General features: G+C 36.1%; 3 protein-coding genes across 5 annotated transcripts; 2 read left to right on the top strand and 1 right to left on the bottom strand.

The window, feature by feature from the left end:
- Window positions 1–557: 557 nt before the first annotated feature.
- LOC149702642 (uncharacterized) lies at window positions 558–3,362 on the top strand. Its single transcript, XM_089866505.1, has 4 exons — window positions 558–904; window positions 970–1,181; window positions 1,276–1,468; window positions 2,203–3,362. Exons 1-4 carry the CDS (start codon window positions 823–825, stop codon window positions 2,700–2,702), a joined length of 987 nt encoding a protein of 328 aa, XP_089722631.1. The 5' UTR covers window positions 558–822; the 3' UTR covers window positions 2,703–3,362.
- Window positions 3,363–4,853: 1,491 nt separating this feature from the next.
- Window positions 4,854–10,745, top strand: LOC149702641 (uncharacterized). Of its 2 annotated transcripts, none has more exons than XM_089866507.1 (5): window positions 4,854–5,075; window positions 5,786–6,015; window positions 6,389–6,563; window positions 6,661–6,771; window positions 7,544–7,699. In XM_089866507.1, the coding sequence occupies exons 1-5, from the start codon at window positions 4,970–4,972 to the stop codon at window positions 7,666–7,668; spliced, it is 747 nt and encodes a 248-aa protein (XP_089722633.1). In that variant the 5' UTR covers window positions 4,854–4,969; the 3' UTR covers window positions 7,669–7,699. The 2 variants fall into 2 exon arrangements, with proteins under 2 accessions (XP_089722633.1, XP_089722632.1); XM_089866506.1 differs by lacking the exon at window positions 7,544–7,699 and adding an exon at window positions 10,291–10,745 and having other exon boundaries at window positions 4,860–5,075.
- Window positions 10,600–16,608, bottom strand: LOC149702640 (alanine--tRNA ligase, cytoplasmic-like). 2 transcript variants are annotated; one of them, XM_089866500.1, is made up of 16 exons: window positions 16,063–16,608; window positions 15,797–15,985; window positions 15,587–15,732; window positions 15,292–15,489; window positions 15,086–15,230; window positions 14,645–14,790; window positions 14,303–14,559; window positions 14,118–14,242; window positions 12,954–13,253; window positions 12,314–12,568; window positions 12,009–12,232; window positions 11,670–11,913; window positions 11,479–11,601; window positions 11,121–11,309; window positions 10,885–11,062; window positions 10,600–10,803 (listed from the first exon to the last, which is right to left on the bottom strand). In XM_089866500.1, the coding sequence occupies exons 1-16, from the start codon at window positions 16,264–16,266 to the stop codon at window positions 10,730–10,732; spliced, it is 2,997 nt and encodes a 998-aa protein (XP_089722626.1). In that variant the 5' UTR covers window positions 16,267–16,608; the 3' UTR covers window positions 10,600–10,729. The 2 variants fall into 2 exon arrangements, with proteins under 2 accessions (XP_089722626.1, XP_089722627.1); XM_089866501.1 differs by lacking the exons at window positions 15,587–15,732; window positions 15,797–15,985 and having other exon boundaries at window positions 16,063–16,197.
- Between the last annotated feature and the right edge of the window lie 108 nt (window positions 16,609–16,716).

Genomic DNA, 16,716 nt, shown 5'->3' with positions numbered 1-16,716 from the left:
TCGTTTGCTCTTCCGCTTATCAAACTTCAGATGGGCATCACACAGTGGGGTGAATTCTGTAGCTGTTTGGGTGTACTAAATCCTCAGCAATCAACCCACAAACGTTGATTGTCTTGACGTGGGACGAAAATCCAAAGGCGCATGCGCCTTGGCAAATAGTCAAGCGTTAATAGAGTAATGATGAGGAAACTATTTATCGTGTATGTTATTCCTTTTAGTAACCATACTCCAAATGTTAAGGGATGTTTGGAAGAATCATGTTACAATCACCACGTACTCTTCGTGGTGTACACTTCTCTCGAAGAGAAGTCTTATATACTTATGACTATATCTTCATTTTGAACCATCAAAATTTATCTTTCTTTGAAAAAACTTTTTAATAAGATTAAAAACGTTTATTATGACGTAAGTTGAAACGAAATGTGAATGGATGTATGAACAACAATATTCAGGATAAAATCATATAAATTCATTTCTGCTTTAGGAAAATTTTGAAAAATTCATTTCGTTTTCTTGCGTCAGAAATTACGCCGACGATTTTAAAAGTATCTTAACTTTTAAAGAACTCAGAAAAGTTTTGTTTCGCCAGCCATGCAATCGCAACTAAGTTCAAAACGGCAACAGAATATTTCCGAGCGCTACATGTCCTATGAAAATTATATAACGCAATTCAGAGCGTACACCTTTTATCTAAAATTAAGGTAATCTAATCTCAACTTATCTTATCGAATGACGTACATGAAAACTACATTTCAATCACAGAGCTAGGGAAAACAATGAGTGAAGTCATTAGGTGCGAGTAAAATTAGAACTTAGTTAAATATGAAGGGAGGTAAAATGGCGACCTCCGTGTTGCTGACCATTTTGGCCGCTACCATTGTGTCCGGTAGCAGCTACGAAACTTGTAAGTTTAATTGTACCTTTTCTAGAGAGAGCTTCTGAATCTTGAACTAAACTTCATTTCTTCAGATCACATGGACGCAATAACTAATTTGAGAACGATAAAATTGCGTGAACCAAATTTGGCCATCATCGTTAAAGGTTCCGAACATGAATCCTACCGTCCAGTTAAAAAGACCACCGCTTTAACCGTGATAGCCCAACCCGGTTATGACATGCTCGTTTCAGTGGCTTATTTCAATATACCAAAGATTCGAGGAAAATGCCAGGATCATATAGAAGTACAGTACCTAAGCATTAATGAATATAAAACTTCATCCAGGGTTGTCACAGTTTTTCATTTCAAAATTAACATTGTTTTTTAACTATTAATAGTTTGAAGGACTCGCTGAACCCGGTGACGATGTGGAAATGTGCGGTTCTCAAAACGAAATAGCCAAAGTATTTCATACTTCAGAGAAACGGGGTCCAAAAATCTTGAAAATCACTTTTCAAACGGTGACACGTCCGCAAGATTTTGATGAAAAGGCCAATTTTGAATTTGTCATTACAGCAGTGAAAAAATCAGGTATGTACGTTCAGCAGCATTTTATTGGTATGACCAGATAAACATATAGCTAATAGAAATCACTGTATAGCAGCCATTTTGTCAACGTATCTAGGCGGATTTTGTGGGAAAAGCTAGACTAATCATTATATATGACCAATTTTACTTCGCGAATAATATATCTCACTGCGCGTGCCTGACCTCGCGTTGCTACCAACCAATGAAATCACAGTTAAAAAGACGTCATTATTATGAGACGTGACGGATAACAAGTTCTCAAGCCCGGACCACAAAACCCGCATAGATATTAACGTAATAGATATGGGGGCACAATGATTCCTATTAGCTGTATGAATTCCTTTTCAGTTTGAGTTCATAGCCATACAAAAAGAGAGGGTGCAAGTACGGGTTTTATCTTGTTGTTGATCAATTTATATGACGCTAAACTGACAAACACCACCTGCTGTGGTACATCATAGGTCATTCCATTAATTCCAGAAACGAAAACAAACACCACAGGGGCGGGGGAGATCATCTTCTTGGGTTATTACCCTCGCATCAAGGACTACCGCTAGAGGCAGTTCGAGTTTAGTGAACTAGGGCTCGGTTTGGCGTTGCCTCTTGGTTAGAGCGAGGGGGATAACCTAAGAGGGGGGTCTAACCCAACCTATGTGTTGTTGGTTTCTCTGCAAGTAACCAATGAAATGGTCTATTGGTATGACAAATATTAAAATCACATTTCATAAAAATTCTAGGAAATTGCCGTGCAACAGAATTCCACGAATGCTCCAACAAGTACTGCATTCCAATTATCTACAAGTGCGACAAACACGACAACTGCGGTGACAACTCTGACGAAAATAAAGACAAATGTCCAGCTGAATTAAATTCCAAAAAACCTAAAGATCCGGGTCTATCAACATTCAGTCTTATAATCATAATCTTCTCATCCTTCGTCGGTTTGATTTTACTCGCCGCGATTACTATCTACAAATGTCGAAACAGACCAAGCACTTTACCGGGAGAACTAAGTCGAATATCGACTGTTGAAGGTCAATTACACGCCAGTAATTCCTACAACGCCGCCCAAATCCCTAACGACCCGAGAAGACCGGCTTCTACGTCACCAGTTAACCCACCCTACAGCCCGTATTATCAAAATGAAGGTTACCAACCGTACCAAGGTACGGCGCCAGACCCTGATGAGGACGCGGCACCTCCTCCTTATGAGGAAGCCATAACAATAAAGTCTTAAGACTTAACAGAAGTCCTGTTCTTGAAGAAAATCATTCCCTGACTTGTCTTTAAAATTTGTATTTTAACCTCAGGCGAAATTAATTAACATTAAGAGTTAGTTGGAGCTTAAGATATGCAAAATTTTGCCAAAGTAATGAAACTTTAAACGGTGGTTCAAATCTACTTTATATACTTTACCCAATATTATGGTCACTAGTTTGGTCATTTTAAATTCAGTTCAGCGCTATCTGGATTAGAAAAAAAGCAGCTCAGGTCAAGGTTGTCTAACTTTATTTCACTAGTGGATTAAGTCGGTCAAGATCGTCTGCTAATTTCATCTTGGAGGAGAGCGGTGTGATGGAGTAGCAGCCTTAGTGGCGTTTTGGTAGGGCATACGGTACGAAAACTACTACAATTCATGAGAATTTATTTATATCTTCAAATGGCGCTACGCGGCAGCACTTAACAATCCAATTACTTAAGGGCGTGCGCAAGGTATTCTGGGAGACTTTCACGGCTGTGCATGGCCCTTGACCATTACTGCTCCATTTCACCTCTCTCCTCCATTATTCCATCTTACCTATGGTCAATTTATACTAAAGATCATACTAAAGAATGTGCTTACGTATACAACATACCTCCAAGCATCAAGAAATAAATTAGGCTTAACAGTTCAACTCTAATGAACTCTCGCGTTACTTAACCCTTAAATTTTAATAAAAGGACCAACCCAAATATGGAACAGGAAATGTACATTGTTTCCTGATCAGAAATATCTCAAAAATACAGCAAAACATGGACGCTTAATCTTCATCGATGGTAATCATGGGAATAATTTAATTTAAACCTCAAGTACGGGACTTCTGCTGGCAAAGTCGACAATAAAACTCTATAGAACTCTGTAAATTTTGTAAAAGCCTCAATTACAAGAAGACATTATACTCGTTTACTATTATCTCTCTTTCTCGATTCCTCCTTAGCTGTCTCTCCCAAATCCCAAATAAATTTGGCAACTGATGTCTCGACCCATATTACGCTAGCATGTAGACGTTAAACGTCGCCAAAACACCTATACTCGTCACCAACGTCACTTGACATCAAAATATATCGTTTTAACACGTTAAAAACAGCCTTTACATCAAACCCACACGATGTTGTAGACCGCGGAAAAATATCTAATAGTCTCTATACCTGAGTTTAAAACCCTCAGTTACTTTTGTTTTAGGGGTAGCGCTACGTACATTTCAAGAATTAAAAATAAAAGATAGAGAGAGATGAAAAAATATGTAAATTAACTAATTAACAAAACGTTTTTAAGTATTCAATCGTTAATTGTTAATTTTAAACAAACCGGTGTAGAAAAAAATCCAATCCACGTACTTCAGATAAGTTTGCAAAAATACTTCTATAAATTATATTACAAAAGTTTTCTTTTAAAAACTTATCGTCAAAGGCTTAATGAAAGACGTTGTTATTTATTATAGTGTCGTTGCTAAGCGATTTGTTTTATTAATACTAGATTTATTAATTAAATAAATAAAAAAACAAATAATCACGTGAAATTAAGAAACCATAATAATAAACGGTATTCTTGACACTATCAAAAATGAAAACGAAACTAATAATAAAAAATCTAATATCAATTTTTAACTCCGCAACTACTGCAACTAAAATAACGGTGGTTTACAAGTACATCAACATACGGATATATAAAAAGGTACATATCTATAAACACGTGTTATATTTTTGCTAAAGACTCAGTGTCATATACCAGTATACCTTTTGTCGCATTCAATATCAACTCTGAAATATCAGCCTGTAACCTCTAAAAAAGATTCTAGTCATTCATTTTTGTTCCTCGACCTCAACTAGAAAGGTTAGTAGTGTCTCGCATCCACGCACCGCGCAGTATAATAATAATCTAAAATTAAACCTACTGAATACGTGAATAATTAATTAATTAGATCAACTGTTTTTAATTTGTGTAAATGACAAATGATATTATTTAAAATGAAACCTCTACAAGCTTCTACGTGACAACGTTTGGACATGAGAGATTAAATAAAACAGCGAATTAGAGTGGACTATTTTTTGTTCTTGAAAAAAGTTAAGAAGGCAAAGTTCTGATAAGAGATATTATAACGTCTTGATTGAGAAACTAGCGAGCGGCGTGCGATAATCTGATAAAAATTGAGGACTAAGATTTGGGTGTTTGCTAGTGGATTTTTATTTTTGATTTTTTCGCGCAGTGAAATACTACACCAGACATAAAGATAAATAATAATTATGTTGATCGTCATAAAAATGAGTCGGTTGTACGTGGTGTTCTTATGGAATTACTTCCTAAGTATCGGGATTGCGTTGTGCCATTATCATTACTTGGATTTTCCAGGTGAGTTTTAATTTCTATTTTAATTACCTCGAAGTATATAAGCTTACGTGTTGTTCGTGGGTGGTTTGTGACAATGTATGTATTTAATGATATAAGTCGAGCGATTCGTGACCCTATCCTGAACCTCTCACGCGATCAAGGGATATTAAAATGATATAACGCGAATCACAGCTAGGGTTCTTATGCAATTTTCGTATTGCGTATTCTTGAATTTCTGAAAGGTTTGTCAGAGATTAAGGGGGATGTTCTTTGGAGTCTTAAATTTTCTGTGACGTTTTGCCTTAAGAGACACTGTTTTCAAGTTAAGATTGACCGAAGTATTTTACGGATGGCAAAACAATGCAATGATTTCTAATTTAATTAAGGGGTCATCCCTAAAACGCTCATCAAATCATAACTTGAAAACAGTGTTCCTTGTGGCAAAATGGAGATAGATAGAAGTTATTACATTTCGACTCAAAAATGATTTCCCAAAGAACATCTATTCCCCCTTAATTTCTGACACAACCTTCAGAAACACCCTGTATACTTCACGTATCGGCTAACAAATCTTAGCATATGAAGCATAACTCAAATTTCTCTCGGTGTTGCCCAAAAACGGGCGATAAGTTGATATAATAATAGACTTAATACACGTTTCTAATCTACAAGTCTACTTCAAACTTCTTGAATTTGAGTTGGACTAATTTTGCATACATCATTTTTTATAGATTCCGCCGATTCATTATGCCACGAGCATAACAACCAAGTTTACATGTACTTGCACGGTCAAGAACATTCTGCGAAGATACTTAAAGCGACAAACACGGACCATTATCGGACAAGTACGCGGGAATGCAAGATAACCATCAGACCAGAACGTGGCTACGGAATAATCGCCTTCGTCAACCGAATAAACCTTAGAACTAACTCATTTCTAAAGTGCGAAGATTATGTTAAAGTGAGTAGATGGGAAGACGAAGTAGGTCCAAAATTTGAAAATGTGGCTTAGTTTTAGGTGAGATCAAATTAGATACTGGGTTTGGGTGTAAGTGTAGAAAATTGTACGCGCAGTTTAATTTGCATTTGCAAACGAATGATGCAATGAATTACTACACCTCTACTTCATAACCTTGGAAGAACACTGATTTAGCTGGAAAAAGGGGGTTCTATCCGGTATTTTTAAATAGTTTTAGGATTAAATATTAGTTTACGTATGTATTATAACAGGAATACATACAGCTAATTGGAAGCATCGTGCCCCAATAAAACTGTCTGGACTGATGTATTTTGCATATAGGCCTACCTCTTAAATTTTACGTTGACCATTTCAGATTGGTTATCGTGGTCATACGTCGGTCGAAATGTGTATCAAAGAGGGCACTCAGCTGGCTACTTACGACAATGGGACGCCACTCGTCATCGAGTTTTACCGGAAACAGATTTACGGTCGAAACTCGACCGTTCAGAATCATAATTTCGAGATCATCCTTACCCAGTACTCAAAGTGTAAGCGAAAAACATTTTGTGTTTTCTTTGTATAAAGATAAGATTTATCTTCTTTATCTTTATAAACGGCGGGCAATTAAGAGCGTTTAATTTATAGCTTACGAGGAAGACACGTTTCAGTGCAGTAATGGGAGAAATATCTGGAGTGCCTTAACCTGCGATTTGAAAAACAATTGTGGCGATGCCTCTGATGAAATGTGTTGGGGAAGTACGTACATATACTTGACATAAACATGTTCAGTTTGCCATGTAATGAGTGCCTTATATCGGTTCTCGGTGACCATACAAGTTGTTGCAAAAAGGGAGGGTGGTTGGATTGAAGTAAAATGGGTTTATCATAAGTTCATAAGATATGTTCCTTCCATAAGTTTGTCACTGGTTACAAACTGGAGCTTGTCATGAAGTGATTGAAGTAGGTCATAGATTCAGGGTAAAGCGACGCCTGGTGAGGCGCTGTCTAAGGCTTAGTAATGCAGACTAAATAGGACCTAGATGGAAGTCCTGCAAAATTAACCACCGAGTGTAGGACTTCAATTCTCGCTTCCGTCGTTCTCGAACTAGCTCGAGCTGTAAGTCTAAGACTAGCATTACGCAGTATAGGTAGTGTTATACTTATGGAATATATCTTATAAACTTATGATAGTACTTCCCATTGAAAGAGAAAATTTGTCTGAGGGGTTAAGGCAAGAGAAAGAGGCCAGGAAAACGTTTGTTGAGACGAAAACGTGATTTCCTGACATTGGAAATATCCCGATAACAACTCATTAAGTTATTTCAAAAACAAGTTGAAGTGTTTTAAGTGAAGTGTGTACTTTATCAATTATTTAACCGTGAGACGATGATTAATGTGTGGAATCGCGTTATCTCGAATCGGGAGAAAAATTTAAGATAACCTAAATAATATAAATTATTCCTATTTTTCCATAGATATTAAAATAATAATATTTCGAGTTTAATTAAATTGTATCAAACGTTCATAGATATAAACAAGTTGGGAAAACCAAAATATTACCTCTCCGAGTCAAGAGAAGAACTACTTACAAACTTATTTACCCAGATATGGAAATGTTTATTCTTTTTTTATGAACAAATACTGAAGTTATAATTTATGAAATATTAAAGCAGTATACAAAGCATAGCAAATATACTGTAAATCAGACGACATTTTACATCCAATAAGGATATACTTGTACACATTAAAATCATCCGATGGGGGAAAAACGGGAAATAAAGAGATAAAACTTTGGAGGGATATTACCTTTATCTGTTTGTAAAGGCCCAATTTGCTACTCCTCAACTGTATATCCTCTATGTTCAAAGCCATATTCACAACAGGGTTGCCATGTAAACACTATCCTCTCGTTTCACCTCAACAATTTTCTTAGTTTGTCAACATGACGATTAACGTTACATAACACCAAAGCTTATTTGTGGCTACACACACTGAAAGTAAACGTGCACCATAAAATCATGATAACACGAAGCTATAATCCGATAACGATCAGACCTTCACTGATCTGGGCTGCGTTCAGCAGAGCTCACCAATAAAGACAGCGGATTTTGGAAAACGTTTACCGGTGAGATCTGTCGTCATAGCTTTTCTCCGGTCATCGGTGTTTTAAAAATAAGCTAGCGCAATAAAGCGTGCAAGGTATAAAGGCTTAACAAAAATTGTATGATAACATATTTATGGAGATAGATAAGAACAACTTTTATAATTAAACATAGAAACTAACATATCTCTTAAAATTCTCGCGTGATCAACTGGTTTCACGTCAAATGAATAGCTATAGCCCCATCAGAATCAGCAAGAGCTATTTATATTAATTCCTCCATGTTTTTTTTTCGCCAAGCTGTGAACTACGCGTTTTACGACACGTTATCCAACAACCCGACTAATGTCTTTGGTGACCGTGCTGGCTCAGCGCTGAGCACCGTGACGTCAAAATTCAAAACCAAAATCCCGTTCTGTAGGACACTGCTAACAGCGCTGAGCTCTGCTTAACGCGGCCCAGATTTCCACCATGATTATAAAATCTAAGCCTGATTATTTAAAAGTGTAATTAACTTTCGGCTCACTCTGAACCGTTAATGTCTCTGCATTACAGAAACGAAAACCAAGCGTTTACTATTTGGTTCACTAGGCCTATTGACAAATGATAGTTCATTTGACCGATATAGTGGCGTTCTTCTTGAAATCACTTTAGAAAGGATTATGCTATAAACAGATGTAGTATAGCTTACGTAATATATAAACATCGATTTCAAATAATAATATTAAAAAATATTCTTGGGATATCAAAATGAAACAGAGCTTTATAGCTACAAAGCCACGAAAGGCATCGAAATTACGAAAAATATTTCCATATATTAATTATACATTATGAGAAAACAAAATTTTAAGGTTTTGTAGGATTTCTTTCCACAAAACAAAGCGAACTGCTAACGCGATGCACTAACGGACGGACATACACAGACTAAAACATAGACTGCTTTTTAACTCTTTCCGTATTAATTTTGAATTGATAAACAAGATTATCTTAAATATTAAAATAAATATAATTAATATTTAACATTTTCTTCGTTAGTTATTCGCCTTATTGAACGTTACATCGTTTTAAAAAAGAACAATTAAACATTCTTGAGAGACTTGACTAATATTGGCGTTTGAAATGAAGCATACGACGGTTGCTTCCCCTTACTCAAATAGGTAGTATATAAGGGTTTCGAATCGCAGCTATGGATAAGAACAGCGCAATTGCGTGAACCTTTGGTGGAAGCCCCACCTTAGGGAGGCCGGACGTTTCTCGTAACCCTGGCCGATCGCCGCGTATGTCTTAACATTAAGGATGATGATGGAGTAGAAGCCAGGTGTACAGACTGGCGTCCATGTGGGATGGACAATAAGAACAGCGCAATTGCGTGAACCTTTGGTGGAAGCCCCACCATTGGGAGGCCGGACGTTTCTCGTAACCCTGGCCGATCGCCGCGTATGTCTTAACCTTAAGGATGATGATGGAGTTGAAGCCAGTGTGTACAGACTGGTGTCCATGTGGGATGGACAAAAACAAAGACCAGAAGATGGTGGTGTTAGAAGCCAGTAAGTACAGACTGGTGTCCATGTGGGATAGACAAAGACCATAAGAGGGTGGTGATTAGAGGCCAGTGTGTACAGACTGGTGTCCATGTGGGATGGACAAAGACCAGAGGCTGGTGGTGTTAGACAGGCAATGGAGTAATAGCCTGCAAGTGTAATACAATTTCCGAAATTTCCGGAAATTGAGAACACGTTTGCTCCGATTTTCAAACTGCGAACGCGGTCCCCTGGGGTGTAAGTCAATAACAACAGACAGACAGACAGACAGACAGACAGACACACACACAGACACGTCGAAATTAGAACCTCTCCGTGACATACGTCACTCGGAGAGGTAAAAAGTATACTTCGTCGAAGCTTGTTCCCTGCTCGCGCTTTGCAATATGCGAACACCCCCTTTACCCTTAGAATCGTGTCGACCCCCTCTGCGCATGACCGTTTCACAGGGAAAACGCGACGTGAATAGGCACCTGAAGTGGCAGATACTAGCTTTAGTACCAAGAGGATTTTAGCATTTTAAAAGTCATATTGACAGACAATAAATTTAAGAAACGTTACCAAATAGGGTTTAAACAAAATTCTCACCTTTTTGAAGACTTTATACAAACCATAAACTTTCTGTTTTTTCAGAGACCAATATTGGTTCGCTGGTTGGAGCCGTAATTGGCGGTTTTCTAGTGATTTTTGTGATAGTGGGTGTATGCTATTGTTTGCGAAAGAGACATTTATCCCACAGTACCAGTGTTTCGACACTATATTCAAACTATAATTATCCAACGCCATTGGAAAGTACGGTTGTGGTACCACCCCAGGAACCCAGTTATTCGCCACTACCCCAAGAATACCCGCAAGAACACCCATTGTTTCCAAACCCCGTTACGGAAAAGGACAAATCGTAACCAACAACAATATATAAAATAAACAAAAAACACTTCAGGCTCTATGTAATTTGCTCAATTCTATTTCAGTGATATTAATACTATGTAAACTAACTTAACTATAGTGTATTAAGGCAGACATTTATGTATATTTAACGAAATAAATAATTCCATGAGGAGGTGGATCATTTTTAAATAAAAATAAAAGTTTTTAGAATTTGATCAATATTTTTGTCTTCGCAAAAAATAATTTCCACCGGACAAACTTAATTTAATTTAAGTTAATTAATTATATAGGCTTAATAATAAAATAGGCCAAAATTTAAAAATAAAACACTTCACTAACCTCTTAATTTATTCTCTACATAATTAACTGCCGTTTCTAAAGCCGGTTCCAATTTTTCTATGGATCCTTTTACCATAGACCTTTGTTTCGATTCTTTAAATTTAGCTACCGCGCGATCTTGTAGCGACGAACTTACGGTATTTGTCCAAGAATCGGCTGATATTTTATTCAAATACTCCTTCAAGAGATTAAAATCAATTACTGTAACTTAGTTTGAAAACAAAATATATTAATACCTTTGGGACCCAAGCGTAGAAACACATTTTACCCATCTCCCCTTTAAATACGATTAACGTTGGCTTTTGATTGTCGATTAAATTTAAATATTTTAAATAGAATTTTTCGTTTCCAGGGGTTTTAAGAATTGAAACAATGTAATTTTTATCTTTGTGGTTATCTTCGATAATTTTCCATTCCTCGTTCAACTTAAAACGTAATTAACGCAAGTTTAATAAATTAATACGTAGTTTTCAGACAAGGAGGATTTACACCAGGCTGTTTGGTGAAAAAGGTGCATCACCAATTAGCTTCGCCTCCGGGTGTAAATTGTATCAGTCCTCCTAGTCTGAATTAACTTCGTATAAATTAACTTACCAATTCGTTAAACATCGTTTTATGATATTTTCTAACTAAACTATTAATCTTTAATTCTAATTCTTCTAACTGAGCTTCGATCTTCATTTTACTTCGTAAGGCGATTGTGACATTTTTAAGTAACTATTTCGAAATAACCAATAATCAGAATATTTTTTCCCGTTTCAATTAATAATAGAAATAGAACTAACCGATCTAGTTTTCCTTATTTCTTTTAATTTCGCCTCAAATTCGTCATAATTTGACGCGTTTGCTTCTTTCAAATTTTCCACACATTTTTGCAATTCATTTGTGACATTGTGAACTTTTTCACTTTCCTCCATAACATTTTTCGCGTCTGAACCTGTCATAGCTCTAATACTTCTTATTGTTTGCGATAAGGCTTTTTGCCCAACAATAACGAAATTTTCCAAGTGACTTGTGTTATAAACGTGTCTAAAACAACACGAACACTCGTGACCCTTTTGAACTTCCCTCACATCCATTTACACACATCTCTAAATAATAATGAAATCAAAAAATGTAATTACGTTCCACAACAGAGCTCCTTTGAAGTCCACTGCTGATCTTTCGGATGTTTTATCACAATAACATTAACAACATCAGGATAAATTTCACCGGGAATCATAATTAAATTATCTTCGAATTGCGCTTCGATAAACGTAAGATTTTTTCGTTCAACTGGTAAACTCATTTTGATGCTTTGATTTAAATAATCCTCTAATTTCGTAACAATTTCGTGATTTAATCCACCCTTTAGAAATCAAGCGAGAGACAAACGAATTAAAAATTAAATTGCCCTTAACCTAATCTAATTAAAAATACGACAACAGACCTTACAAGTAAAATCAAATCTAAAATAGGATGAATTAACGCTGGAAGATTTTTGAATCGAATTGGGCAGTGTTTCCTTAATAACTTTGTTTAATAAATGCGTCGCGGTGTGATTTAACATGCAACCACGTCGGTGATTTTCGTCAAGTTGTAGATTAATTTCTTGACCAACTTTTAAAACACCTTTTTCAACCATTCCAATGTGTAAAACATAATCAGAAATTGTTTGGGTGTCACCAATAAAACAGACTGTATCCTAAAACCGACAAATAATTCGTCAAATAATGGCCATTTAGTCAGAGCAAGAAGTGATATCTAGTTTATTAGGGAGAAGTTATAAATTCGCCACATTTCCAGCTTTATCTCCAGTCCAAACGTAGGTCCGGAGTTAATCCTCGCCTATAAATTGCAATCAGCATCTCATTGGTTATTGAAAACTGACGTCAGCACGACGCGAATGACGAAAATTACAGTCATATTTTCCGACTGAGGGGAGGCTGCGAAATAGCCCGGCCTCCTTTTACGTCCCCCTAGTATTTTGAAAGGGGGACTGGGACTATGGCGCGCGAATACTTAGGCATCTTAAATCCTCCCTAGCAAACTAGATATCCCTTCTTGGTTAGACTAAAGTTGGTAATTACATCTTTAACAATGTATCCCTTATCACCATCTTGTCCTCCTGCCTCGCTATAAAAATTTGTCTTATCCAAAACGACTGAAAATTTATCTCCAACTCTAACTTCTTCGACAAGTTTATTGCCTTTAATTATGGCCAATACTTTGCTTTTAAGGGGTTCAAAGACGTATTTGTTATCGCAAAATGCGTAAGAATATTTAGCGCGATCGTCAGTGGCAGGTAGATTCATGTTTTTGAGTAAAGATATAAGTACTGTTCGCAATGAGTTCATTTGATCAATATCGCTAATCATTTTGCTCTTTTTCTGAATTAAAATTTAAAATAATTTGTTAAGAATGCTAATTAAAGTTAATTAGGCGGGGTGTTCCGTAAAAGGGTGATTATAGGAACGAAGTATAGCGGGTTCAATGGGAAATAAATTATGAGTCGAAAATGTCACCCAAAATCTCAAAAATAAATAGGGGAAAAAGGGACTTTTTAGGATAAAAATAGGGACATAAAATTTTGAAAGTAGGAACCAAACACTGATAAAACAAAATATCATCTTTAATACATAAAAATGTCATCAACTGACACGTTTGTAAGTATCAGTTGAAGTTAAGAACATAATATAATTGAAATTTGTTCCGATTTTCAACAAAATAGCAAGTTATTTCGGACTTCTTTTTTACAGATATTTTTGTTTGGACTGACGAGTTTTCGTTACTTCTTTGCAGAAACCGTTAACTCCCCTTGACTAACTACTAAATAAATGCCTCTTTCTGCGGTTTTTGTTAAATAGGGTTATTTAAAGGACTAAATACCGATTTTAGGATAGATTAAGGACCTTGTAGCAAAATACGGACTTTTAGAGACATAGTGGGAGCTCAGTAACATCTACGACATTTTGTCCTAATGGACACCGTTTACAAGTTCTGATTAGAATGTTTTACGAATGACCCCTTAAATTTAATAAGTTAGAAACTGAAATACTATGATTCATTCCTAATTTAATTAAGGGGTCATCCCAAAACAATCCTATTATATGTTGTAAACCGCGTGTCTCTTAGGGACTAATGTCACACACATACATTTTCGACTCCAAGTCGCCCAATAGAACCCACCGTACTTTGGTCCTATGACCTTTTTTTACGAAAACCCCTCAACATATTTTAATTAAGATTCGTACTTTTTCTTCATTTCGAAGAAACTGAAAAGTTTCCCAATCTACTTTAAGGCCATGTTCGGAAACCAACAATTCTATTAAATCTTCCTGAACACCATGTACGAAAAATAAATTCCAGGCATTCTCTCCTATATTTCATAACTTATTACAAAACTTAATTACCTTAAATTAAATTAACTAAATTTTACCGGAAAAAACGTGACTAGACGAAGCTGCCACCATTTTGTTCATAACATTAATGGCATTATCAATAATTTTAATAAATTTTTCTTCCTCTTCCGAAATAATATTTTTAACTTTTTTCAAATTTTTAATAAGTTCGGGGTAAGTTTCCCCAAGTTCGTTCGAGACAGTCGTTGCTAAGTCACTTAAAAGGCCTTTAGAGCCATTTAAGTCAAGTTTACTAGTCAACAACGCTTTTCTAATAACCCTCCTCAATATATTACTGTAAAGTTTTAATCAATGTTCAGCTCAAAACCTTTAACTACCAAAAACACTACTACTGTCAACGGTAAAAGCAAATTTTTTACCCAGCTCCAACTTCATCTGGTAAAAGACCATCAGCCAATGCAACAGTTATCATTCTAGAATGATCAGCGACTAACCTATAAGCTGAATCAACCTTTGACCCTGGTTGAGCTCCAACAGCACCTTTATAAGGTTTTATATTGCCTTTCTACCAAACACCCAATATTATAATCAAAAATCTACAACAACAATTGTAGATAAACCCAAAGTTTTACCAACATATCTGATAGTGTGTTACCACGAACTTTGTAGTGACGTCACATGCTCTTATCTCTTACCTTATTTTCAGGCGACCATATTGGCAGTCGCGAGACGTCGTCAGCTTGGGCAATACAAATTCGGGACCCAATATTGACGTCACAGTTTTACCCCCCCTAGCTTCGTGGTAGCACACTATATTATGGTAATCCTTCAAGTTAATCTACTTCTGATTAGATCATTACTCTTTGAATGACATCAAACAAGGGTTTGAACAAATCAGTATCATAGTTCGATACAGTATTTTGCAAAATAGCCGTCATTCTTTCAAATCCCATCCCAGTATCAACATGTTGCGTTTTCAAGTATTGTAAATCACCATTTTCAAGCCTATTCATTACGTTTGAACTTTAGTTTTGGGTTGACACTGTGAAACCCCAGAACGTAATACCTATTGTACTGAATAAAAACTAGATTCCATATCTCTGTCATGTCTGGTCGCCCTGTATTAACTCGCATTTTACCGATAATGGGATTAGAAGGGTTATGATCATAATGAATCTCAGTACAAGGGCCACATGGCCCACATTTCCCCATTTCCCAAAAGTTGTCACCCATTCCAAATGGTAAAATGCGATCCTCTGGAACGCTAATACAATAAATGGGTCCAATATAACCAATTTTTACTGAGGGAATGGAACTACACACTACAATGACAACAAAGTATCGAAGTAATTCAAAAATACCCAATTTGTTGCCAGACATCTTTACATTCCAAGTCAGGCTGCAATTTTTGCAACACGTCACCTCCAAAATAAGTAACATAAAGCCTTTCTTTTGGAAGACCATAAATTTTAGTGAGTAAATGCCATGCCATGGTGCAGGCTTCTTTCTGACAAAGGCAAGTCCCAATTAACAACAATTCTGGCCTACAATTCAACTTCCCACTGTCCTACTTTGAAATATTTTCCAAAAGACCAATTGCCAAGCATTTCAAAAAAGGTATGATGGTAAACGTCTTGCCCTACTACACTTAAATCATTATGTTTCCCTCCAACTCTAATACACTTTTGACTATTAGCGGCAGACTTTAAAGAGTGAAGCCATGTGCCTGATGGAACTTGGTCCAAGAATACAGACTTAAACTAGGTAGTTATAACATGGAAGAGTATTTAAATATTGACGAAGATGCCCCTTAAGTTCAAAATTATCATTAGAATACCTGGTTCATTCCTGCATTAACAAACAGTAGTGATGGGTCATTAAATGGAATGACAGAACTTGAAGGTATAAAGGTGTGTCCATTTTCTTTCACAAAATAGTCCAGAAATAACTTACGAACGTCCTTCGCGGGAAGGTATAAATATCTAACTAATTCGTAAGTATGTTTAGTCCTAAAACCTTTAAATCGCGTAATAACATTCATCTTCGTACGTTAAGCCTTGGCTAATTTGAAATGAAAAACAACTTTTAACGAATTTTCCATAGGAGTTTCGCGAAAACAGCACTTTAAACAGAAATTAAACGTTCAATTCATTACTAAAACACGGTTATTATCACTAATATTAATTAAATTACTATTAATTTCAACTAAAATATTGGTAAACAACACATAATACCCATACCGTGCAAACTTGAAAATTTTAAAAGAATCGTCTGCTTCTACATAACGGAAGCCGGCACTGCAGTTCATTGGCCAACATCCGGAATCCCTGGGAATCCAGGATCGATATTTCGATTGGTTGTTGTGTCTCAGGCTTCTTGAGGCGCTAAATTCAAATAATAAAAATAGCAAAAATACTAAGTACTTCTAACTATAACTTAATATGTCAAACTTATTTGTTAATTTTTACTTAAAAGTTAAAGCCGTCCATTA

This window comes from Phalangium opilio, unplaced genomic scaffold (genome assembly GCF_054372755.1).
Source record: "Phalangium opilio isolate 3A_F unplaced genomic scaffold, DU_Popi_V2 ptg000017l_1, whole genome shotgun sequence".
NCBI lineage: Eukaryota > Metazoa > Arthropoda > Arachnida > Opiliones > Phalangiidae > Phalangium > Phalangium opilio.
The sequence above is the reverse complement of the archived record's forward strand: the minus strand, read 5'-3'. Positions and strand labels throughout refer to the sequence as shown.

What these genes read in the sequence shown, in the direction of transcription:
- LOC149702641 (XM_089866506.1), top strand. Translation starts at nt 4,970, where the DNA reads ATGTTGATCGTCATAAAAATGAGTCGGTTGTACGTGGTGTTCTTATGG. An exon ending in TCATTACTTGGATTTTCCAG is followed by an intron (nt 5,076 to 5,785) that starts GTGAGTTTTAAT and finishes CATTTTTTATAG; the next exon opens with ATTCCGCCGATTCATTATGC. An exon ending in AGTGCGAAGATTATGTTAAA is followed by an intron (nt 6,016 to 6,388) that starts GTGAGTAGATGG and finishes TGACCATTTCAG; the next exon opens with ATTGGTTATCGTGGTCATAC.
- LOC149702640 (XM_089866500.1), bottom strand. Translation starts at nt 16,266, where the DNA reads ATGAATGTTATTACGCGATTTAAAGGTTTTAGGACTAAACATACTTAC. An exon ending in TTAATGCAGGAATGAACCAG is followed by an intron (nt 15,986 to 16,062) that starts GTATTCTAATGA and finishes ATAACTACCTAG; the next exon opens with TTTAAGTCTGTATTCTTGGA. An exon ending in TTCTTCGAAATGAAGAAAAA is followed by an intron (nt 13,254 to 14,117) that starts GTACGAATCTTA and finishes ATTTTAATTCAG; the next exon opens with AAAAAGAGCAAAATGATTAG.
- LOC149702642 (XM_089866505.1), top strand. Translation starts at nt 823, where the DNA reads ATGAAGGGAGGTAAAATGGCGACCTCCGTGTTGCTGACCATTTTGGCC. An exon ending in CGGTAGCAGCTACGAAACTT is followed by an intron (nt 905 to 969) that starts GTAAGTTTAATT and finishes TCATTTCTTCAG; the next exon opens with ATCACATGGACGCAATAACT. An exon ending in TACAGCAGTGAAAAAATCAG is followed by an intron (nt 1,469 to 2,202) that starts GTATGTACGTTC and finishes TAAAAATTCTAG; the next exon opens with GAAATTGCCGTGCAACAGAA.